The following is a 24,023-nucleotide window of genomic DNA, read 5'->3' on the forward strand; positions in this document are numbered from 1 at the left end:
GGTGGCAATCCCCCCAAACACGGCGGCCCTCATGGCCGCCATCGCTCTCCTGGCCGCCGCCATGCTGTACGTCGTTCTCCCGTACCGGAAGCGGAAGTTGGTTCCGCCCCCGCTTCCGGCCGCTGCTGGGCCTAGCCCGGAGCGTCCCTCGGAGGCGGCGGCAGCGATGGTGAGGGGGGGACCGGGGGTGTGGGGGAGCTCGGGGGGTCTGCGGTGTCCGGGGCACCCCCGGGCCTGACACCCCCGCCGGTACCCCCTCAGGACAGCGAATTCTCGGACGCGGAGGCGGCCCCGGGAGGGGAGGAGAACGCGCCGGTTTATTGCGTGTGCCGCAAGCCGGACATCAACTGCTTCATGATGTGAGGGGAAATAGGGGTCCTGAAGTGCTTCGTGGTGTGAGGGGGAATTGGGGGGGTCCTGAAGTGCTTCGTGGTGTGAGGGGGAATTGGGGGGGTCCTGAACTGCTTCGTGGTGTGAGGGGAAATGGGGGGGTCCTGAAGTGCTTCGTGGTGTGAGGGGGAATTGGGGGGGTCCTGAAGTGCTTCGTGGTGTGAGGGGGAATTGGGGGGGTCCTGAACTGCTTCGTGGTGTGAGGGGAAATGGGGTCCTGAACTGCTTCATGATGTGAGGGGAAATGGGGTCCTGAACTGCTTCATAGTGTGAGGGGAAATTGGGGGGGTCCTGAACTGCTTCATGGGGTGAGGGGGAATGGGGTCCTGAACTGCTTCGTGGTGTGAGGGGAAATGGGGGTCCTGAAGTGCTTCATGATGTGAGGGGGTCTGGGGGTCCCCAAGTGCTTCATGATGTGAGGGGGGGTCTGAGGGGTCGCAGCAGATCTGAGGGGCCAGCTGGGGGTCCTGGGTGCTTTTCAGGGTGGGAGTTGGGGGGATCCCAGCTTGTCTTGGCCCCTGGGGCTGTTGAGGGGGTGCCTTGAAGCAGGGAGGGGTGCAGAGTCCCCCTGGGGGGCTTCGGGGGTCCCTGGCTGAGGGTCTCGGTGTCTCCCCCATCCCGCAGCGGCTGCGACAACTGCAACGAGTGGTTCCATGGGGACTGCATCAACATCACCGAGCGCATGGCCAAGGCCATCCGCGAGTGGTACTGCGGGCAGTGCCGCGGTGAGAGGGGCTGGGGGCTCTGGGGGGCTTTGGGGGGGTTCTGGGGGGTCACTGGGGAGTGGCAGTGCTGCAGTGAGAGGGGCTGGGGTCTCTGGGGGGCTCTGGGGGGCTTTGGGGGGGTTCTGGGGGGTCATTGGGGAGTGGCAGTGCTGCAGTGAGAGGGGCTGGGGGCTCTGGGGGGCTTTGGGGGGGTTCTGGGGGGTCATTGGGGAGTGGCAGTGCTGCAGTGAGAGGGGCTGGGGGCTCAGGGGTGCTTTGAGGGACTCTGGGGGGCCATTGGGGAGTGTTGGGCTGAAGTTAGAGGGGTGGGGGGTTCTGATTTGGGGGGGGTTCCAGGGACACTTGGGGTCTGGGTGGTTTCTGGGGTGCCTGATCCCAGATCAAGTGCTCGGCCCTTACGCAAGGCGGGGGTGTCCTGGTGGGGTTTGAGGGGTTGCTGGTGGGATTCGGGATGCCTGACCTCGTTTTTGGGGTGCCTGACCCCGTTTTTGGGGTGTCCCCGGTGGTGGACCCCCTGACCCCTCTGTGACCCCCCTCCCAGAGAAGGATCCGTCCCTGGAGATCCGGTACCGGCACAAGAAGTGGCGGGAGAAGGAGCATGAGGGGGCCAAAGGGCAGGAGATGGAGCAGGGCCGGGCTGCCAAGGTGGGCTCAGGGGGTGGGGACCCCACTAAGGGGGACACCCCAATGCTGGGGGGAGGCTGGGAGGTGCCTGAGTCCATTGGGATGAGGATTTGGGGGACAGCAGGAAGCTGGGGGGTGCTTTGAGGGAGATTTGGGAGACCCCTGACCTTCTCTGGGTGCCTGAGATCCCTTCTGGATTGGGTTTTGGGGTGTCCCGGGTGGGTTTTTGGGGTGCCTGACTCAATTTTTTAGTCTCCTGACCCTATTTTTGGGGTGTTTGACCCCAGATCAAGCACTCAGCCTGCATTTGGAGATTGCGAGGTGGGGGTGTCCCTGGTGGGATTTAGGATGTCCCTAATGGAATTTGGACTGTTCCTGATGGATTTTGGTGTGTCTAACCCAATTTATGAGGTGCCTGACCCCATTTTCGGGGTGCCTGACCCCGATTTTGGGGTGTCTGACCCCATTTTTGTTTGCCTGACCCCAGATCAAGCGCTCAGCCCGTGTGTGTGGGGAGTGCAAGGCGGAGGTGACCCTGGTGGGATTTGGGGTGTTCCTGGTGGCTTTTGGGGTGCCTGAATCCATTTTAGGGGTGCCTGACCCCATTTTTGGAGTTCCTGACCCCATTTTCGGGGTGCCTGACCCCGTTTTTGGGTGCCCGACCCCAGATCAAGCGCTCAGCCCGCATGTGCGGGGAGTGCGAGGCGTGCCGGCGCCCCGAGGACTGCGGGCAGTGCGACTTCTGCCGGGACATGAAGAAATTCGGGGGCCCCAACAAGATCCGCCAGAAGTGCCGCCTGCGGCAGTGCCAGCTGCGGGCGCGGGTGAGCGGGCACCCAGCGTGTCCCCAACGTGTCCCCAGTGTGTCCCCAGCGTGTCCTTGGTGTGTGTTGGCAGTGGGGTTTGTCCCCTGTGTGGCGTGGCCTCAGTGCCTGCCAGGGCTGGGGGTGTTGGGGTGACCTTGGTGTGTCCCCGCTGTGTCCCCAGTGTGGCTCTTTGTCACAGTGTCCCTGTCGTGTGGCCTCTGTCACCACCTCGTGTCCCTTTGTCACCCTGTCCCGTGTCCCTTTGTCACTGTCTCACTGTGTCCTCGTGTCTCTTTGTCACCTCATGCCACATCCCTGATGTGTCACGCTCGTGGCACGTCCCCGTGTCCCCCGCTGCTCACGTGCTCTATGTCCCCAAAAACTGCTGCCTGTCCCTGTGTCACCCTGAGGTGTCCCCAAGTGTCCCCATGTCTGTGTGTCACTGTCCACAGTGTCCCTGACATGTTCCCAACATCTGTTATGTCCCTGTGTCACCCTGTCTCACTGTCCTCACGTTCCATGTCTGTGTCACTCTTATCAGCGTGTCCCCGATGTGTCCCCAACGTGTCTTGTGTACCCAAGTGTCCCGTGTCCCTGTGTGTTCTTGTTCTCTGTCTCTGTGTCTCCATGTTCCTGTGTCCCCATGTCCTATGTCACACTGTGTACCCATGTCTGTGTGTCCCCACATCCCTGTATCCCCATGTCCTGTGTCCCCATGTCCTATGTCACTGTGTCCCCATGTCCTATGTCACACTGTGTCCCCATGTCCTATGTCACACTGTGTCCCTATGTCCTATGTCACACTGTGTCCCCATGTTCCACGTCCCCATGTCACCGCCCTGTCCCTGACGTGTCCCCTCCGTGTCCCCACAGGAGTCCTACAAGTACTTCCCCACCTCGGTGAGTCCCTGGGGCCCTGGGGGGAGGGGAGGGAGGGGAAAGGGGGACCCCAGACCCCCCCTGTCCCCGTGAGAAGGGCGTGGGGGAGGGCCCAAGCCTGGCCTGGGTGGGGAAGGGGCACCCCAAAATCCTCATTGCCCTTGGGGTGACGGGGGGCTCACAGCTACAGGGGCTGGGGGTGCCCAGGAAGGTGCTGACCCCCCCCCCCCCAGTTGGTGCAGGGGGGTCCCAGGGGTGCCATGAGAGGGTCCTGGGGGTGCCAAGGAGGTCCTGGGGGTGCCTGGTGGGTCCCAGGGGGTCCCTGGTGGGTGCTGACCACCTGCCAACTGATAGGGGTGTCCTGGGGGTGCCATGGGGGGGTCCCAGGGGTGCCATGGGGGGGTCCCAGGGGTGCCATGGGGAGGTCCCAGGGGTGCCATGGGGGGTTCCCGGGGGTCCCTGGCGGTGCTGACCCCCCCCCCAGCTGGCCCGGGGGCGTGAGGGGGACCTGGAGCTGCTGAAGGCGCAGCTGGGGGGGCCGGGGCCCCCCGAGAGCCTCTCGGATGAGGAGCTGCCCCTCGACCCCCGGCTCTACCAGGAGCTCTGCGCCGGCGCCTTCGACGAGCACGGCCTGGTGAGCCCCCCAAAAACTGCCCCAGGCACTCCAAAAAACAGCAACCCCCCCCCACTCCGGGACCCCCAAAACTGGCACCTGGCACCCCAGAACTGCCCCCCCCCCGACCCCAAAAACTGCCCCCCCAGCACTCCAGAACTGCCCCTCTGGGACCCCAAAAACTGCCCCCTCCCCCAGGACCCCAAAAACTGCCCCTCTGGGACCCCAAAAACTGCCTCCCTGGCACCCCAGAACTGCCCCTCCGGGACCCCAAGAACTGTCCCTGGGACCCCAAAATCTGCCCCCCTGGGACCCCAAACACTGCCCCCGCCCTGGGACCCCAAAACTGCCCTCCTGGCAACCCAGAACTGCCCAGGGACCCCAGAACTGCCCCCACCAGCACCCCAAAACCCACCAGGCACCCCAAAACCCACCAAGTACCCGCCCAGATACCACAGGAGCAGCTGTGAAGGAGGTTTTTCACATCAGGGCCTGGTTGAGTGAATTTAGGGCTGCTTTGTGTGTCAGGGCCTGGTTTAGGCTGTTTGGGGGTGGTTTTGTGTGTCAAGGTGAGCTTTGGGTCTATCAGGACGTGTCCTTGGTCCCCAAATGTCCCTCACGTGGGACCGTGGCATGTCCCCACGCTGGACTGTGCCCTGAGGCATTGTCCCCAAATGTCCCCAGCGTGTCCTGGCACATCAGGACATGTCCCCATGGCACTCTGAGGTGTGTCAAGCATATCTCTGCATGTCCCCAGTGTGTTCTGGCACGGCTTCACACCAGGCCATGCCCCGAGGTGTGTCCCCAAATGTCCCCAAGTGTGTCCTGGCGTAGCTCCGTACCAGGCCATGCCCTGTGGCATGTCCCCAAATGTCCCCAGGCATGTCCTGGCATGGCTCCACACCAGGCCATGCCCTGTGGCGTGTCCCCAGCATGTCCTGGCATGTCCCCACACCAGGCCACATGCCTCAGGCACCTCAGGCCACATTGTCCCCTCGTGTCCCTTCACGGGCCACACTCTGAGACGCATCAAGTTTGTCACCCCACGTGTCCCCACGTGTCCCCGACATGTCCCCACGTGTCCTCGGTCCTGCCAGCCCTGGCTCAGTGACGCCGAGGACGCGCCGTTCCTGGACCCTGTCCTGCGCAAGCGCGCCGTGAAGGTCAAACACGTCAAACGCCGCGAGAAGAAGTCAGACAAAAAGGTGAGGGGGCACTGGGAGCTACTGGGAAGGCCACTGGGAGCTACTGGGGGTTACTGGGATGCTCCAGGGGTTGCTGGGAGGGCTCTGGGTGGTTGCTGGGTTACGAGCAGTGGTTACTGGTTGGTGACGGGTGGTTACTGGTGCTCACTGGTGTGGAAGGAGGAATGGCGGAATGAGCACTGGGAGGATGCTGGGAGGTAACTGGTGCTAACTGGTGTGGAATGAGGAGCACTACTAGTGGCACCGGCAGCGGGCACAGCACTGGGAGGGCTCTGGTGGTTACTGGGAGGTTACTGGTGCTAACTGGGGGTTACCGGTGGAGAAGGAAGAGAACTACAAGCAGCGCTGACTTTGTTGGGCTATGACTGGTGGTGACTGGGAGGTTACTGGGCTATGAGTGGTGGAGACTGGGTGATTACTGGGAGGTTACTGGGAGGTTATTGGTGCTAACTGGGGGTTACTGGTGCAGAAGGAAGAGCGCTACAAGCAGCACTGACAGTGTTGGGCTATGACTGGTGATTACTGGGAGGTTACTGGTGCAGAAGGAGGAGCGCTACAAGCGGCACCGGCAGCGGGCACAGCATTGGCAGTGCTGGGCTATGACTGGTGGTTACTGGGAGCTTACTGGGAGGTTACTGGCGCTCACTGGGGGTTACTGGTGCAGAAGGAGGAGCGCTACAAGCGGCACCGGCAGCGGGCGCGGCACCGCGAGCGCCGCGGGCACCCCGAGCGCGCCGACGCCCGCGACCCCGCGGGGCTGGGCCAGTGCCTGGGCCCCGGCTGCACCCGCCCTGCACGCCCGCCCTCCAAGTACTGCAGCGAGGCCTGCGGCATCAAACTGGCTGCCAAGTGAGTACCCACCAGTACGGACCAGTATAAACCAGTGCGGGACACGACAGGCTGGTATAGACTGGTATAAACTGGTACAGAATGGTACTGGCTGGTATAGAGCAGTACAGAACAGGACAGGCTGCTGTAGACCAGTATAAACCAGTACAGGATAGTATAGGCTGGTGTAGACCAATATAAACTAGTACCCAATGGCACAAACCAGTATAAACCAGTACAGAATGGTACAGGTTGGTATAGACCAGTATAAACCAGTACAGAATGGCGCAGAGCAGTATAAACCAGCAATGATCTGTAGAGTGATGCAAACCAGTATAGACCAGTATAAACCAGTAAAGGATAGTACAGGCTGGTGTAGACCAGTATAAACTAGTATCCAATGGCACAAACCAGTATAAACCAGTACAGAATGGTACAGGTTGGTATAGACCAGTATAAACCAGTACAGAATGGCGCAGAGCAGTATAAACCAGCAATGATCTGTACAGAGCGGTGCAAACCAGTATAGACCAGTGTAAACCAGTACAGAATGGTAAACCATTCTACAGTATAGACCAATATAAACCAGTACAGACCAGTATAAACCACTTACACTCCCCATTAACCCTTTCCTCACCTGGATCCCAGCCGGATCTATGAGATCCTGCCATAGCAGATCCAGCAGTGGATCCGCCAGTGGATCCCAGTGATCCCACAGCCCCCATTAACCATTTCCTCACCCCAATCCCAGCTGGATCTACGAGATCCTGCAGCAGCGGATCCCAGGGATCCCGGAGCCCCCATTTTAACCCTTTCCTCACCCCGATCCCAGCCGGATTGATGAGATCCTGTCATAGCAGATCCCAGGGATCCTGCACTCCCCATTAACTGTTAGCTCGATCCCAGCTGGATCTACAAGATTCTGCCATAACCAATCCAGCAGTGGATCCCAGGGGTCCCAGAGCACCCATTAACTCTTTCCTCACCCCGATCCCAGCTGGATCTGCAGGATCTTGCCACAGCGGATCTCCAGCTGTGTATCCCAGGGATCCCACAGCCCCCGTTAACTCTTTCCTCACCTCAATCCCAGCTGGATCTACGAGATCCTGCCGCAGTGGATGCCAGGGATCCTGGAGCTCCCATTTTAACCCTTTCCTCACCCTGATCCCAGCCAGATCTACAAGATCCTGCCGCAGCGGATCCAGCAATGGATCCCTGTGATCCCACAGCCCCCGTTAACCCTTTCCTCACCCCGATCCCAGCCGGATCTACGAGATCCTGCCGCAGCGGATCCAGCAGTGGCAGCAGAGCCCGTGCGTGGCAGAGGAGCACGGCAAGCGGCTGCTGGAGCGCATCCGGCGCGAGCAGCACCAGGCGCGGCTGCGGCTGCAGGAGATGGAGCGGCGCTTCCACGAGCTCGAGGGGCTCATCGCCCGCGCCAAGGGGCACCCGCCCCGCGAGGACGAGGAGGTGGGCACCCCCCGGGGCTGCCAGAGGGCTGGGGACCCCAAAAATGCTTTCATTCTACCCGTTTTGCATCCCTCTTGTGATCGCACTTGGTTATTTATGGATACATGGTTGCCCCCACATCTTTTAATTTTCCCTGTTCTGGGTCCCTCTTGAGATCCCCCTTAGTCCTTCGTGGATATCTGGGTGCCCCCAAATGTTTTCATTCTCCCCGTTCTGGCTTCCTCTTGAGACCCCTCTGCTCTCCTGGTACCCACACTCAGCTCCTGCAGGGCTGGGCCCCCCAAAAACCCTTTAGTTCTGGGTCCCTCTTGGGATGCCCCCAAACCCCTTTATTTTTCCCCATTCTGGGTGCCCCCTGGGCATCCCCCAAATCTCTGAGTCTCTCCTGAGCCCTGTCCTGGGTCCCCCATGGATACCTGGGTCCCCCCAAACCTCTCCCTGGAGCATCTGCGTGTCCCTGGAGACCCCTAATCTTGTGTCCCCCCAATGCCTGGGTCCCCCCTTGGACCCCCTGACCCCGCTGTCCCCCCAGAGCACGGAGGGGGACAGTGAGGACACGGACCTGCAGATCTTCTGCGTGTCCTGCGGCCACCCCATCAACCCCAAGGTGGCCCTGCGGCACATGGAGCGCTGCTACGCCAAGGTGATCCCGGGATTTGGGGGGGTCTGGGGGCACCTCTGGATTCCTGGGGTCTTTGGGGTCATCCATGGCATTCCAGGCTGCTGTGGGATCATCCATGGGGTCTGTGGGATCATCCACAGGACTCTCTGGGCTCCTGTGGGATCCTTTTAGGGGAACTTTGGGAGCCCCCTGAGCTGGGCACCCCTCCTAGATCCTGCAGTGGCCACGGGGATCCCTTCCCTCAGCTTGGGGGGACTGGGGGAGGTTCCTAGGGGGCTGGGGGGACGCTGTGAAGGAACTTTGGGGGTTTCTATAGGGGCTGGGGGGGCTGTAGGACCTGCTGGGAGCTCTGTAGGGACTGGGGGTTCTGTGGGGAGGGTCTCTATAGGGGCTGGGAGGCCATTAGGACCCTATGGGAGGGCTCAGGGGGGGCTCTATAGGGGTTGGGGGTCCATAGGGCCAAGGGTGGGCTCAGGGGTCCCATCCCTGCCCCCTTTTTGACCCCCCCCCCACCCCATTGCAGTACGAGAGCCAAACGTCCTTCGGGTCCATGTACCCCACCCGCATCGAGGGGTGAGTGGGGAGGGGGCTCTGGGGAGGGGGGGCACCCTGGGGGGCTTTCTGGGGTAGGGGGGTCCTCCCACCCCCCTTAATCCTCCTGGGAAGGGGGAGGGCAGCACCCAAGGGAGACTTTTTGGGGTGGGGGTGTCATCCCCCCCAGGGGAGCACCCAAGGGGGAGTTTGATTGTGGCTGTGGGGTGGGGCGGGGAGTCCTTCAGCACCCTGTCCCCCCCACCCAGGACACCCCTTGTGTCCCCTCCAGGGCCACTCGGCTGTTCTGTGACGTTTACAACCCCCAGAGCAAAACCTACTGCAAGAGGCTGCAGGTGCTGTGCCCCGAGCACTCCCGGGACCCCAAGGTGGGCACAGATTGAGATTTTGGGGTGGAATTTAGGGGATCTGTGCCCCGAGTGCTCCTGGGACCCCAAAGTGGGCACAGATTGAGATTTTGGGGTGGAATGTAGGGCATCTGTGCCCCGAGCGCTCCCTGGACCCCAAAGTGGGCACAGGGAGGGCCAGGACAATCCCAGGACACAAAGTGGACGTGAGGGGACAGGACAGGGGCAGTGCCCAGGACACTGGCAGGACCCCAGGGTGGCCATGGAGGTGGCGGAGGGGCTCTGGGTGTCCCCAGCCCGGCGCTGACCCCACGCCCACCCAGGTGCCCGCGGATGAGGTGTGCGGGTGCCCGCTGGTGCGCGACGTCTTCGAGCTGACCGGGGACTTCTGCCGCGTCCCCAAGCGCAAGTGCCACCGTCACTACTGCTGGGAGAAGCTGCGCCGCGCCGAGGTGGACCTGGAGCGCGTCCGCGTGGTGGGTGCCACCGCCCGGTGTCCCCAGGGTGTCCCCACATTGTCTGTGTCACTGTTCCCACGCCGTCCCCACACTGTCACTGTCCTTGTCCCCACAGTCTCCACGCTGTCCCTGTCCCCACACTGTCCCCACACTATCCCTGTCCCCTGCAGTGGCACAAGCTGGATGAGCTGTTCGAGCAGGATAGTGTCCCTGTCCCCATGCTGTCCCGGAACTGTCCCCATGCTGTCCCTGTCTCCACACTGTCCCCACACTATCCCTGTCCCCCGCAGTGGCACAAGCTGGATGAGCTGTTCGAGCAGGATAGTGTCCCTGTCCCCACACTGTCCATGTCCCTGTCCCCATGCTGTCCCCACACTGTCCCTGTCCCCACACTGTCGCTGTCCCCCACAGTGGTACAAGCTGGACGAGCTGTTCGAGCAGGACAGTGTCCCTGTCCCCACACTGTCCATGTCCCTTCCCCATGCTGTCCCCACACTGTCCCTGTCCCCACACTGTCCATGTGTCTGTCCCCACACTGTCCCTGTCCCCACACTATCCCTGTCCCCCGCAGTGGTACAAGCTGGACGAGCTGTTCGAGCAGGAGCGCAACGTGCGGGCGGCCATGACCAACCGGGCGGGGCTGCTGGCGCTGATGCTGCACCAAACCATCCAGCACGACCCGCTGACCACGGACCTGCGCTCAGACCGCTGACCACGGGCCTGGCTCGGACCGCTGACCGCCCCCAGAGCCCCAAAACCCCCCCGACCCCTCCCCACATCCCCCCACCCCTGATTCCTGGGTGCTCCCCCATCCCCAAATAAACCGGGTGTGCAAAACGAGTCTGGGGGTGTCCCTGTGCTGTTGTTGGGATTTAGGGGGGCTCCTGTGGGGTCTCTGGGATTCTGGGGGTCCCTTTTGGGGGAATTTTGGGAGGCCCTGGGTTCTGGTACCACCCCAGACCCTGCAGAGGCCATGGGGATCCCTTTGCTGGCCCTGGTGCAGCTTGGGGGGGTCCTGAGGAGACTAGGGGGTCCTTAGGGGGTGGGAGAGGTGGAAATGGGAGCAGCATCTATGGGGAGATTGGGGGGTCCCTGGCGGCTTCTGGGGGTCCTTTGGGGGGGGTCCTGGGGGGATATGAGAGCAGCATCCGTGGGGAGGGTGGGGAGGGGTCCCTGGTGGTGTTTGGGGGTCCTTTGGGGGGGTCCAGGGGGTCCTGGGCAGGGGAAAGGGCCCCAATGAGCCCGAGGGGACTGTTCCGGACTCATTAGCATAGCCACGCCCATACATCGCCTCATTAACATATCCCCGCCCTCCTGGCGTCACGTGCCGCGCGGTCACGTGCCTCCCCCGCTCCACGGGGCGCGTATCGCCCCGCCCCTCCCTGGCTCTGCCTTTTCTCATTGGTTTACTCCGCCTCACGTGACCCGCACCCCTCGCCCCTCGCTTTTCCCGCCCGGCGTTTCCGCTTCCGGCGCGGGGCCCCGCCCCCTCCGCCCCCCGCGGCCTCGCCGGAGGAGGAGGAGGAAGAGGAGGAGGAAGAGGAAGAGCTGCGCCACAGGCGGGGGCGGATGGGAACGGTGAGAGCCCGGCGGGCTGCGGGACCGCAGCGGGGAGCGAGAGGGAAGCGAGCGGGGAGACGCGGCCGGTGGGGAAGGGCGGCCCTGAGGGGGAAGGGGCGGGGGGGGGGGGGGCGTTCGTGTGGGGGAAGGGGCGTGAGGGAGGGGGCTGGGAAGGGGAGTTTGGGGGCGGCTTGCCAGGGGAAGGGGCAGTTTGTGACGGGGAGGGGCAGCTTGGTGTCAATTTCTGAGGGGAAGGGGCAGTTTGGGGGTTGTTTGGGAAGGGGAGGGGCAGTTTGCGAGGGGGAGGGGCAGTTTGGTGTTAATTTGTGAGGGGAAGGGGCAGTTTGTGACGGGGAGGGGCAGTTCAGGGGCTGTTTGGGAAGGGGAGGGGCAGTTTGGTGGCAGTTTGTGAGGGGGAGGGGCAGTTTGGTGTTAATTTGTGAGGGGGAGGGGCAGTTTGTGACGGGGAGGGGCAGTTCAGGGGTTGTTTGGGAAGGGGAGGGGCAGTTTGTGAGGGGGAGGGGCAGTTTGGTGTTAATTTGTGAGGGGAAGGGGCAGTTTGTGACGGGGAGGGGCAGTTCAGGGGCTGTTTGAAAAGGGGAGGGGCAGTTTGTGACGGGGAGGGGCAGTTTGGTGTTAATTTGTGAGGGGAAGGGGCAGTTTGTGACGGGGAGGGGCAGTTCAGGGGTTGTTTGGGAAGGGGAGGGGCAGTTTGTGAGGGGGAGGGGCAGTTTGTGAGGGGGAGGGGCAGTTTGGTGGCAGTTTGTGAGGGGGAGGGGCAGTTCGAGGGTTGTTGGCGAGGGGGAGGGGCAGCCTGGGGTTGTTTGTGAGGGGGAGGGCCGGTTCAGGGCTGTTTGGGGAGGGGCAGTTCGGGCTGCGGGGCAGTTTTGGGGTGTCCCTGCGGGCTCGGGGCTGTGTTTGTGTGGGGGAGGGGGTGGCCCTGGCGGTGGGGGAGGGGAGGACGGAGTCACGTGGGGAGGGGGCGCGGCCCGGCTGTGTTTGGGGGAGGGGTCCGGGGGTGTTCGGGGCCGGTCGTGACCCCCTCCCCACCCCCTCCCGGGGGTCCCAGCCCCCCCGCAGGATGGCGGAGGGCTGGGCCGAGTGCCCGGCGCTGGGCCCGGGCTGGCAGCGCCGCGAAGCTTTTCGGAAATCCGGGGCCACCAGCGGCCGCAGCGACACCTACTACAGGAGGTACCCCTCCCCAAAAACCCCCGGCGCCCCCCGCCCATCCCTACGGGACTGCCCCTTCTCCCTCCTCCCATCCTAGACCCCATCCCGTGTCCGTTTGGCCCCAAAACGAGCCCCCAAACCCTCTAATTTTAAGGAATCCCACACCCCCCCACCCCTGCTGGTGTTTCATGGGGGATTTCAGAGCCCCTCTCCCATCTCCCCCTCCAGGAGCTCCCCGCAGCCACTTCAATTCCCCTTTCCCCAAATATTCCCAGTCCCCTCCAAGTTTTCCAGGCTATTCTGGGGCTCGGGAGAGCCTTTTTGAGATCGCAGGGGAACTTTGGGGTACCCTGAGCTCTGTCCCGTCCCCGTTTCCCATTCTCCCTTTGGCATTTGGGGGCTCCCCCAGGCTCAGCGACCCCCCTGGGGTTTTGGGGCCGTTCCTGGGGGTTTTGGGGCCCGTCTGACCCGAGCCCCCTGGCAGCCCCACAGGGCAGAAGTTCCGCAGTAAGATCGAGCTGCGGCGGTTCCTGGGCCCCGGGCACGACCTGAGCAACTTCGACTTCAAATCGGGGCTGGAGCGGCCCGGCCCCACACGGGTATGGGACCCTAAAAACCACGGGAGGGGGCACAAAAATCCCAAAAAACCTTGGGGAGGAAAACCTGGGGCTCTCCTGAGAGGGGAGCCTCGTAACAGGAAAAGAATGGGGGTGGAATAAAGAGATAGGATAAAAGGGGCTCCTCAAAACGAGGGGAATGAGGTTAAGGTGAATCAAAATTGGGGGGTGGGTGGGAAAAAAAGGGTCCTTAAATTGGGGAGGAGCTGTAATGGGGGTTTGGAAGGGGGGAGGGCTCACAAGGGGATCTCCCTCCATCTTGTGACCCCCCCTTTTGTGCCTTTCAGCCCAGGAAGAGCCCCAAATGGCACCTGCCCGCCGGGCCCCTCCCAGAGCCCCCCAAAATCTTCAAAAAGGAGGAGGAAGAGGAGGTGGAGGTGGAGGTGGAGGTGGACGGGGCTGAGACAGAGAAGGCCCCGCCCTCATCAGTTCTGGCCCCGCCCATCGTCGTACAGGCCACGCCCCCTGCTCTCCAGGCCACGCCCCCTCTGGTCGAGACCACTCCCCCTTCGGCCGTGGCCACGCCCCCACCGGAGCCCCCCCACCGCAGGAGCCGGAAGCGGCCGCCCCTGGAGCCCCCCCAGGATGGGGTGGTGGCGTGAGTGGGGCAGGGGGGTGGTCCCTGGGGGGCTGTGGGGGTCCCCAGGTGGGAGGGGGTCCCAGGAGCAGGGGGTGACCCCAGGAGGGAGGGATTGGAATCCCTGGGGGGATTTGGGGGGTTCCTGGGGGGAAATTCAGAGTAGGGGGGTTCTCTCGGGGCTGTGGGATCCTGGGGGGCAGTGGGGGTGTTGGGGTTCCCTTGCCCCCCCCCCAAAATGCCACCTCCTCCTCCACAGGCTTTGTGCTGGCTGCCAGAGCCTCTTCCCGGGGGTGTCACTGCCCCCCCAGCGCCGCTGCCGCTGGCTCTGCCCCGACTGCCGTGGTGAGCTTCGGCCTCAGCGCCCTCCTCCTCATCCTCTGCATGCTCCTCCTCGTTCTCTTTCTCCCATCTTCCTCAGCTCTCTCAGAGCTTTTTGTGTTTTATTCTCTTCCTCATCTTCCTGTTGTTCCTGTCCTTCATTCCCTGGGCTTTTCCCTCTCCGTCATCATCATCATCATCATTCCTTGAATTGCTCCAACCCCATAATTGTAATTTTTTTCCTCGGGAACTTCCCGTTGCTCCTCCTCCTCCTCCCTGATTCTTCCCTGCCTCCCTTTCTCTCTCTTTTGGACCATTCTGGGGGGGAAGGGAGCTCAAAGAAATTTGGGAGTGGGGTCAGGGGGGATCCCAAGAAAGTTGGGGTGACCCTGACCCCCTTCCTCCACCTCCCCAGCCCGGAGACGAGACTTCAACAGGGAGCAGCGATTCTACAAGGTACCCCCAATTCTCAGGGGGGAAAAGGTGCCCCTGGGCGTTCCCCAGATCCCTCAGGGGGTTTGGGGGACCCCCCCAGAGCCCTGACACCCCCTCCCCACAGCGGGTGGGCTGCGGCACGTGCCAGGCCTGTCGCATCCCTGAGGACTGCGGGATCTGCAGCGCCTGCGCCCGCAACCCCCCCGGGGGTCCCTCCGGGCCCGGCCGGACCCCCAAGTGCCTCCTGCGCCGCTGCCTGCGCATCGTCAAGAAGGTACCGGCACCCCCTTGTCACTGTCACCCCCCTGGGTGTCACCAGCAACCCCCCAGTGTCACCAGCACCCCTGCATGTCACTGTCAACCCCCCAGTGTCACCAGCATCCCCCCAGTGTCACCAGCACCCCCTTTTCACTGTCACCCCCTCCAGTGTCACCAGCACCCCTGCATGTCACTGTCACCCCCCTGGGTGTCACCAGCATCCCCCCAGTGTCACCAGCACCCCCTTTTCACTGTCACCCCCTCCAGTGTCACCAGCACCCCTTTGTCACTGCCACCCCTCAATGTCACCGCAATCCTCCCTCTCCCCATGTCGCTGTCACCTCCTATGTCACCTCTTTGTCACCTCCTTGTCCTCTCTGTTGTCTGGGGACACGTGTGGTGGTGCGCCTTAACCTGTGTTAATCAACATTAATCTGTGTTAATTAACGTTATCAGTGTTACTCTGTGTTACTGATAGCCCACGTTATGTGTTTTCCTTCTTTTCTCTCATTATTTTACGTTATTCCACTCTATTCCCTGTCATCCACGTTATTCCATGTCCCCTGGAGGGCTCCTGGCCTGTCCCCCTGTCCCTGATCTGTGCTGGCACATCCACCCATGTCCTGTATTCTCCCGTGCTAGCCCATATTATCCCAAATTTTCCCAGTATTTTCTGTGTTATTCCATGTTCTGCCCATGTCCCCACAGAGGCTACAGCTCCTGCCTTGTCCCCGGTCCCCCTGTCCCTCTGTCCTTTGTGGCTGCACATTCATCCATGTTCTCCTGTATCCCCCCATGTTTATCCCATATTATCCCATATTTTCCTATTTTCCCATATTTTCCTACATTATTCCATATTATTACATGTTTACTGTGTTTTCCTGTGTTTTTTGCCTGTATTTTCTCATGTTTGTTATCCCATATTTCTCTGAGGTTTTTCCCCTGTGTTTGTTCCCCCATGTTTTTGTCTTTGTGTTTTTTCCCCCTATTTTCTCATGTTTGTTATCCCCTATTTTCCTGTATTTTCTCCATGTTTTTTCACCCATGTTTTTTCACCCATGTTTTTTTCCCCATGTTTTTTTCTCCATGTTTTTTCCCTGTGCTTTCCCCCAATATTTTCCCCATCTTTTCCTCTGTGTTCTTTTCCATGTGTTTTTTCCCTGTGTTTTTTTCCCGTGTTTTTTTCCCCCATGATTTTTTTCTTCATGTTTTTTCCCTGTGTTTTCCTCCTGTCTTGTCCCATATTTTCCCGTTTCCCTGCGTTGTTTCCCCCGTTTCCCTGCATTGTTTTCCCCTGTTTCCCCTTGTTGTTTTCCCCCGTTTCTGTGCATTGTTTTCCCCTGTTTCCCCTTGTTATTCCCCCGTTTCCCTGCATTGTTTTCCCCCGTTTCTCCTTGTTGTTTTCCCCCGTTTCCCTGCGTTGTTTCCCCCGTTTCCCCGCGTTGTTTTCTCCTGTTTCCCTGCCTGGTTTCCCCCATTTCCCCGTGTTGTTTCCCCCATTTCCCTGCATTGTTTTCCCCATTTCCCCGTGTTGTTTCCCCCGTTTCCCTGCGTTGTTTCCCCCGTTTCCCTGCGTTGTTTTCCCCTGTTTCCCCGTGTTGTTTCCCCCGTTTCACCGTGTTGTTTTCCCATTTCCCCTTGTTGTTTCCCCCGTTTCCCTGCGTTGTTTCCCTGCGTTGTTTCCCCCGTTTCCCTGTGTTGTTTCCCCCGTTTCCCTGCATTGTTTTCTCCTGTTTCCCTGTGTTGTTTCCCCCGTTTCTCCTTGTTGTTTTCCCCCATTTCCCTGCGTTGTTTCCCCCGTTTCCCTGCGTTGTTTCCCCCGTTTCCCTGCATTGTTTTCTCCTGTTTCCCTGCCTTGTTTCCCTCATTTCCCCGTGTTGTTTCCCCCATTTCCTTGCGTTGTTTTCCCCCGTTTCCCCACGTTATCCCGTGTTTTCCCTGCTCTCCCGGGTAACCCCGGTGTCCCCGCAGGGCCTGGGCTGCGGCTCCTGCTCCGGCTGCCTGAGCACCGAGGACTGCGGCAGCTGCTGCATCTGCCTGCGGCGCCTGCAGCCCGGCCTCAAGCGCCAGTGGCGCTGCCTGCGGCGCCGCTGCCTGCGCCCCAAGGTGGGACTGTCCCCTCGGTGTCACCCTGCCATCCCCGGCACCTCCCCGCTCTCGGGGTGTCACCCTGCCCTGTCCCCCCACGCCGTTGTCCCCTGCTGACCCCCCACCCTGTGTCCCCCCAGAAAGCCAGGGTGGCCAAGAAGCCGCAGAGCCCCCGGCCCCTGACGGAGGTGAGTGCGGGACCCCCGGGCGGTGTCACAGCGCGGACCCCCCAGCTGTTCTGGGGGAAGGGGCACCCCAAGGTGCCCCCCCTCAGCCCCATTTCTCCCCCCAGAAGTGGAAGCCCCTGGTGGAGCAGGAGCCCAGTGACGCCTCCAGCGCCAGGCACAGAGTGAGTGGGGCACACCTGGGCACACCTGGGCACACCTGGAACCCCCAGCCCCCCCCGCAAACCCCCCCTCCCTCCCAGAAGCCGCTGACCAAGGGCAAGGAGAAGAAGAAGCTGGGGCGACCCCCGAAGGCCCCTGGGCCCCGCGGGGTGAGTGACAGGCCTTGGCCCCGCCCCCTGTCCCTTAGCCCCGCCCACCCGCAGTGGCCACGCCCCTCCCAGAGCAGCTATTGGGGCAGGGGAAGCCGTAATGTTGTTAATATAGCGGCCTGTAAAAGGGGGCAGTATTGGGGTGCAGATACCGTAATGATCCTAGTGGCTGTTCCAGCCCCTAATGCTGATGTTCAGGACCCAGAATAATGGGGTGCAGATATCGTAATTATCCTAAAGGCTGTGCCAGCCAATAATACCAGGGCTCAGGCTCTGCAATAATGGGGTGCAGGTACCGTAATGTTCCTATGAGCCATTCCAAGGCTGAATATTGGGGTTCAGCACATTTGATACTGGTGTGGCAGAGCCATAATACCCTTAATGCTGGGGCCAGGTCACTGTGACACCTCAGAAACTGTACATAGCTAATGGCGGCATCTGAGCAACCCCAGCTGTGGGCTTGGGGCACCGTAATGCCCCAAATAATGGGGTTCGGGTACCCCAAAACCCCTCAGAGCAGGGTTTGGTTACCATAATCCTCCTAATAACCGCTCCAGCTGTAATGGCAGGAACCAAGGTATCAATAGCAGTGTGCAGATACCGTAATGCCCCAAATAGCTGGGCTCAGTACCATAATGCCTCTAATAGCTGCTCCTACCGGAATGTCTGCTAACCCACTGCTGCTGCCTGGCTGCCGTAATACCCCTAATACCGCCGCATCTACCGCAACGCTCCTAATAGCTGCTCCCACACTAACACCAGGCCACCGGGCGGGCCCTGGGGACGCCCCCGCGGCGGGTCCCGGGGACAGCCGGGGAGCCGGGGGTGACGCCGCTCTCTGCCGGCAGCGGGGGGCGCGGAGCCGGGCCAGCCGGCGCTGCGGGGTGTGCACAGCCTGCCGGCGCCCGGCCGACTGCGGCCGCTGCGACTTCTGCCGGGACAAGCCCAAATTCGGGGGGCAGAACCTCAAGCGCCAGAAGTGCCGCTGGAGGCAGTGCCTGCGCTGTGCCATGGTGGGTGCCCCCCCCAGTGCTTCCTCCCAGTGCCTCCCAGTAACCTCCCAGCGAGCCCCAGCCGTCCCCTCTGCCCCCTTTCCTCAGCAACCCGACTTCCTTCGGCTGGGGAAACTGAGGCACGCGCAAGGTTCAGGCTCCCCCGGCCGCCCCGGTGCTGGGTGCAGCCCAGTTTGGACCAGTATGGACAAGTTTGGGGTGGGAGGGGGGCATTGGTCGGCGCTCAGGTGGCACCTGGACGTCTCGGTCCTGTTTCTGGGGGGGGGTTGTGTGGACGCCTGGGTCCTTCCTGCATTGCTTGGCTTTGGGGGGGCTCGCCCTGGGTCCCTTTAGACGGGGGTTGTGGGGGTCCCTCGGCCAGCCGGGCCCACCTGGGGGGGTTCTCCCTGCATTTGTTCCCCTTCCAAATCCCCCTCCCCTTGGAACTGCCCCACCCGCTCTGAGGTCTCTCTCCTGGCGCAGAGGCGGCTGCTGCCGGTGGGGGGGGGTCGCTGGGGGTCCCCCTGGAGCGGCCGCCCCCTCCCCCCGTCCAGGCCCCGCCGCCGGCCCCCCCGGCCCCCCCGCGCCGCCGCCCGGAGCCGCCGCCGCCTGCCCCGCCCCCCCCGCAAGGTAACGGGACCCCCCCTCTGCTCAGGGGGGACCCCAAAATGCTCCTCCCACCCCCACGGGACCCTCACCCCGACCCCCCCCCAGGAAATAACCCCCCCTACCCCTTCGCTGTGCTTGCTTTGCCGCTTTGCTCTGCACGGACCCTCCCCCCTCGGGGGGACCCAGGCGTCGGGGAGGGGACCAAGGTGTCCCCGTCCTCCCCCCACAGGAGGGGCTTTGGGGAGTTTTGGGGAACCCCCGGATGCCTCGGTCCCCTCACCTGTGACCCCAAGGCTTGTGTGTGCCTCAGTTTCCCCACAGGGGATGAGGTGGGGGGGGTCCTCCGCAGACACTGGGTTCCTTTTTGGGGGGTGGAGGGGGTCCCTCCTGGATACCTGGGGGGGATTCGGGGGGTCTCACCTGGCTGCCCTGACCTTCCCCTCCCCCACAGGAAAAGGAGGAGCCGCTGGGGGGGGCTGAGAACAGCCCCGGGCCCATCCCAGGCCCCCCCCTGCGCCTCTGCCCCATCAAGGAGGAGAAGGAGGAGGCAGGACCCCTCCCCCGCCTCGAGGTGAGACCCCCCGGCTGCCTGGGACCCTCCCTGGACCCCTGGGACCCCCCTGTGACCCCCCCTGCCCCCCAGGACCCTCGCCTGGGGCTCCTCATCGCCTCGGCCCCCCGCCTCAAAGGGGCCCCCCCGGAGCCCAGCGTCGCCCCCCAAAGGGTGAGTGGGACCCCAAACACCCCCTGAGCCTCCTCGGGGTGTTTGGGACCCCCATAACGCCCCTGCCCCCCCTTTTCCAGCCCCCCCCGGGCGATTTGGGGGTCCTGATCGCCGCCACCCCCCGCGTGAAGCAGGAGCAGCCCCAGCCCAGCGCGTCCCTGGTGCCGGTAAGGGGGGGACCCTTGGGTTTGGGGGGTCCCTGGGGTTTGGTGGGGGTCCCTGGGGTTTGGGGGGGGTCCTGAGCCGCTGCCTTCACCCCCAGGTGCCCCCCCAGCCCCCCCCTGCCCAGCTGGTGGTGCTGGATGAGAGCGAGGAGGAGGAAGAGGAGGAAGAGGAGGAGGAGGGCGGCAGCCGAGTGGTGAGGAAGAGGGGGGGGGTCAGAGGATTTGTGGGGGATCCTGAGGAACTTGGGGGGGTTTTGAGGGGGTCTTGCAAAGGTTTGGGGGTGTCCTGGGGGCCTCTAGAGGGAATTTGGGGGGAGGGTTCTGAGAAATGGGAACTTCAGAGGGGGTTTGGGGTCCTGGTGGTTTGGGAAGGGACTTAGAGAGGGGGAGAATTTTGGGGTTCTGGGAATTTGGAGAAGGGACTTTTGGGAGGGGGAGGTTTTTGGGGTCCTAGTAATTTGGAGAAGAGACTTTTGGGAGGGGGAGGTTTTTGGGGTCCTGGTAATTTGGAGAAGAGACTTTTGGGAGGGGGAGGTTTTTGGGGTCCTGTAATTTGGGGATTTTCAGGAGTGGGGGAGTTTTTTGGGGTGCTGGTGATCTGGGGAAGGGAATCTGGAGATGACCCTTGGGATTTTTGGGAGCCAGGAGGGTTTGGGAGGAGGAGCTTCCTCCTGGCTGGGGTGGGGTTCTTAGTGGGGCTCTAAGGGTGCCCCCCACCCCATTAACCCCTTCTCTCCCGCAGCCCTTCCCGCTGCCCCCCGCTCCACAGCTCTGGCCCGGCTCCTTCCTGGAGGAACTGGCCGAGATCCCGCTCCCGGCTCACTGGGGCGTGGTTGGGGCAGACGGCGGCCCCGGGCCGTGCCCGGCGCGGGGGCTGAGGCTGGTGCAGCGCTGCCCGCGCTCCTCCATGGCCGCGGCCGCCGTGCTGCTCAACCCGGGCTTGGCTTTCCGCGTCTTGGTGGCCCGCGGCCGCCCGGTGCCCCCCGGGCACGAGGTGCTGGCCCGGCGCCCCCCCCTGCGCTCCGTGCTGGACCTGGTGGAGCTGCTCTGTGATCTCGAGGCCTACGGGCCCTGCCCGGGACCCCCGGGACCCCCGGGCCGGCCCCCCGCCCCCCGATGCCATGTCCTGGTGAGGGGGGGGCGCTGCTGCCGGCCCTGCCAGATGCTGGCTGGGGAGGGGCATTGAGGGAGGGAGGGGGGAGGATTTTGGGGAGGTGGGGGGGGGGGAGCAAATGGAGGGGATGGATCAGGGGGGACGGGAGTGAAAAATGTGGGGAGGGGGATGTTGGTGGGAGGGAAATAGGGAGGGGGAAGGGAAATGGAAAAGGAACCAAAACTTGGGGGGAGGGAGGTTGGGAAGTGATGGTTGAACTGGAATTGGGGTGGAGGAAATGGGGGGGAAGAAAAGTGGGAGGGGAAGAGGAAAATGAGGAACTTAAAAGGTGGAGGGGCACTAAAATTGGGGGATGTGGGGGTGGGGAGGAGGGATGGGGTGTTGCACCTTTGGGGTGGGGAGTGGATTTGGGGATGGAGCCTTGGGTGTGCTGGGGGAGGGGCACTGGTGAGTCCCATGGGTGGGACTGGCACCCCTGGACCCCCAGAGAGTCACGGGGAGATTCTGGGGTGCCCCACAGGTTTGGGGGCTCCAGGACCCTCCTGTGGAGCTTCAGGGGGACCCCAGGGTGACACCCCGATTTTGGGCACCCCGGGTCCCCCCCACAGTGTCAGGTCGCCCCTTCCCCAGTGACACAGCAAGGCTGAGGGACCCCAGTAGTGGCATTTTGAGGGGGGGGAGTCCCCAGTTTGGTACCACTCCCCCCGTTTGGTTTCCCAGGGATATTGGGGTGTTCTCAGCACCCGTTTTTGGGGGGGTTTGCCCCCCACCCCCCAGGTTTATGGGGACATCAGGTTTATGGGGCCCCGAGTTCGTTCATTCTCCCATTTCCCCAGTGCCATACTGGGGCCCCTCCCCCACCCCCCAGAGCTTCTATTTTTGACACTGGAACCGCCCGCCCCCCCCCCCCGAAATGGGGGCGCGGCCCCTTTAAGAGCCCTGCCCTCCCCTTTGTAGAGATTTAAATGATGTTTGAGGCGGGAGGGGCGTGGCTTCCTCTGGCCCCGCCCCCTGATTAGGCCCCGCCCACGCGCACCTTTCACCCGCTGTCGCTTCCTTGGGCCGCTTCCTTTTATGGCAAAAGGGGCGTGGCCTAAGCTGCTCAAGCCACGCCCACTCCCCGCCCCCTGCGCTGCCTTCAGGGAGTTTCGCGCCAAGCCATAACCCCGCCCCCTCCCTTTGGCCCCGCCCCCTCGGCAGAATTTAAAGAGACCGCGAGGAATTATTTTTGTTAAAAGTAATAAAAGTTTTAAGGAGAAAAAGAAAACACTTTGAGATCGTTGCGAAAGGGATCGGTGTCCAAACTCGAGGGAGGGTCTCACCTCCCTGCCCCGAACACCTTCTCCAGCAGCCGCATGGGGGGCGCGGCCGGCGGGGGCCGAGCTTTGCGCCGCCAAATCTCCTCCTCGGTGGGCCTTTGGGTGAAGCCCCAGGTCGGCAGAGGGGCGGCGGGGTCTCCCGAGGTTTTTGGGGGGGCTTTGGAGGCCTGGCGAGCGTAGAACCCCCCCTCCCGCTTGGCCTGGGCCACCTCGGCCCGCAGGCGCTGCGCCCGCACCTGGCGCTCGTAGCTGAGCCGCTCGCTCAGGTGAGGCCACCGGAACCCGGGCAGGTACTGGGGGGGTGGGCACAGGTCAGGGGACCCCCAAACAACCTCTGACCGCCCCGCCCAATAAGGTTTTGGGGTGCTCAAACCCCCCCCCAGCTGCTGGCCCAGGGTGTGGGAGGGGTCCCCCAACACAGCCCAACCCCTCCCCATGGACCACCCCTCCCCCAGTGCTGGGGACCCCCCTGAAACCTAAAACAGGAACCCCCAGTGGGCCAAAACCATCTGAGACCCCCAAAAATGGGACCCAGGTGCTCCCTATAAACCTGGGAGCCCCAAAAAAGGGACCCAGGTGCCCCCTACAAATGACCCAAGTTTGGAGATCCCCAAAAAGGGACCCAGGGCTACCCCAGCCCCTCACCCATAAAGGGTCCCAACTACCCAGCAACCCACAGGTGCCACCCCTGCTCTCCCCCAGGGCATCCAAAGGTCTGAGAACCCCTAAAAAGCAATCCAGGCCCCCCCAAAAAGGCATCCAAGTGCCCCTAAAGCTGTTCTGGACCAGCCAGGACCCCTCCCCAGGAGCCCCCGGGCCCCACCTTGATGCTCCAGCAGTGATGGCGGAAGGGGCTGCGGGGCCGGGGGGCCATGGGGGCCCCGTGCAGGAGTTTGGCCGCGCGTTTGGCCGCGCGCTTGTCCCGAAATTCCACCCAGCCCTCGGCGAAGGCCACGGCCGGGGGTCCCCCCGGGCGCTGCCGCCGCCGCCGCACGGAGCCTCCTGCGGGAACGGGGAGGGGGCGCTGAGAAAGGGGTGGGGAGGACCCCCCCGGGATGGCTGAGCCCCCCCACCCAAGGGTGCTGAACCCCTCCCCGCCCGCTCTGTGGGTGTCAGCGGGGCTGGGAGGGGCCCTGACCCCCCCAATTCTGCACCTGCAGGGAGTCTATGGGCACACCCCCCATTCCCCCATTGCTGGGGCTCTGTGGGGCGCCCTGACCCCCCCCAGACCCCCCGGGACCCCCGGACTCACCGCGGGGCTGGAAGAAGACCCTGCCCAGCTCCCCGTGCGGCCGCAGCAGCGCCCGGGCCTGGCGGGGCCCGAAGCCCGGGGGGAGGAAGGACAAATAAAGGACCCCCGGTACCACCGGCTTTGGGGCGGGGCCGGAGGGGGCTGCGGCGGCGGGGGAGCCCTCGGGACCCTCCTCTTCCTCCTCCTTTTCTTCCTCCTCCTTTTCTTCCTCCTCCTTTTCTTCCTCCTCCTCCTCCTGTTCTCCCTTTTCTTCTTTCTCCTCCTCCTCCTCCTTTTCTTCCTCTTCTTCCTCCTCCTCCTCCTCGCCGCTCCTGTGCGGGTCCCGCTCGGCCCCAGCCATGGCCCCTGCGATGGGCAGAAGGGAGTTCAAGGAAGGCGACCACCCCCAGGCCCCCCCACCCCCGAATTCCCCCCGGGACCCCAAAATCGCCCCCCGGGACCCCCCGCACCCGCACAACGCGGCCGGCCGCGGTCGTAAAACACCAACACAGCCGTAAAGCACCGCCAGCAGGGGACGGGGGAGTCGCGAAAAAGCCGCAAAGCGCGGAGGAGAGGCGTGGCTTTAGGGGGCGGGGTTTACGCGACGGGGCGTGGTTAACCGCGGAGGGGGCGTGGCCAAACGCGGGGCGGGGTCGACGTGGGGGCGTGGCCTGGCGGCGGCGCGAAGCCCGCGCCGCGGTTTGCGCGGGAACGGCTGAGGCGGAGTTTTGGCGGGAAAGGCCCCGCCCGCTCTGGGGCTCCTCAAACCCCCCCAGTGCCCCCCGCCCCAGGTCCCGGGGGTCCCCGAAACCCCCCCGGGACCCACTGA

At 63.1% G+C, this 24,023-nt stretch overlaps 3 protein-coding genes across 9 annotated transcripts; 2 read left to right on the top strand and 1 right to left on the bottom strand.

Annotated features, from left to right (window-relative positions):
- Positions 1-16: 16 nt before the first annotated feature.
- CXXC1 (CXXC finger protein 1) lies at positions 17-10,359 on the top strand. The gene is made up of 15 exons (XM_085563494.1): positions 17-169; positions 262-359; positions 1,015-1,115; positions 1,657-1,760; positions 2,408-2,563; positions 3,419-3,445; positions 3,909-4,058; positions 5,135-5,242; positions 5,907-6,091; positions 7,333-7,540; positions 8,073-8,183; positions 8,686-8,735; positions 8,986-9,082; positions 9,385-9,537; positions 10,091-10,359. Exons 1-15 carry the CDS (start codon positions 32-34, stop codon positions 10,229-10,231), a joined length of 1,827 nt encoding a protein of 608 aa, XP_085419620.1. The 5' UTR covers positions 17-31; the 3' UTR covers positions 10,232-10,359.
- Positions 10,360-10,943: 584 nt separating this feature from the next.
- On the top strand, positions 10,944-21,911 carry LOC110481731 (methyl-CpG-binding domain protein 1). Of its 7 annotated transcripts, none has more exons than XM_085563505.1 (17): positions 10,944-11,097; positions 12,149-12,270; positions 12,734-12,848; positions 13,154-13,464; positions 13,703-13,788; positions 14,180-14,220; positions 14,324-14,473; positions 16,429-16,563; positions 16,686-16,733; positions 16,838-16,894; positions 16,973-17,041; positions 17,890-18,054; positions 19,094-19,213; positions 19,286-19,366; positions 19,447-19,533; positions 19,629-19,724; positions 20,273-21,911. In XM_085563505.1, the coding sequence occupies exons 1-17, from the start codon at positions 11,089-11,091 to the stop codon at positions 20,714-20,716; spliced, it is 2,136 nt and encodes a 711-aa protein (XP_085419631.1). In that variant the 5' UTR covers positions 10,944-11,088; the 3' UTR covers positions 20,717-21,911. The 7 variants fall into 7 exon arrangements, with proteins under 7 accessions (XP_085419631.1, XP_085419632.1, XP_085419630.1 ...); XM_085563506.1 differs by having other exon boundaries at positions 19,641-19,724; XM_085563507.1 differs by having other exon boundaries at positions 11,003-11,165.
- Positions 21,867-23,708, bottom strand: ABT1 (activator of basal transcription 1). The gene is made up of 4 exons (XM_085563574.1): positions 23,665-23,708; positions 23,216-23,560; positions 22,787-22,965; positions 21,867-22,256 (listed from the first exon to the last, which is right to left on the bottom strand). The coding sequence occupies exons 2-4, from the start codon at positions 23,553-23,555 to the stop codon at positions 21,963-21,965; spliced, it is 813 nt and encodes a 270-aa protein (XP_085419700.1). The 5' UTR covers positions 23,556-23,560; positions 23,665-23,708; the 3' UTR covers positions 21,867-21,962.
- Between the last annotated feature and the right edge of the window lie 315 nt (positions 23,709-24,023).

Source organism: Lonchura striata, chromosome 31 (assembly GCF_050655825.1).
Source record: "Lonchura striata isolate lonStrDom1 chromosome 31, ASM5065582v1, whole genome shotgun sequence".
Lineage (NCBI taxonomy): Eukaryota > Metazoa > Chordata > Aves > Passeriformes > Estrildidae > Lonchura > Lonchura striata.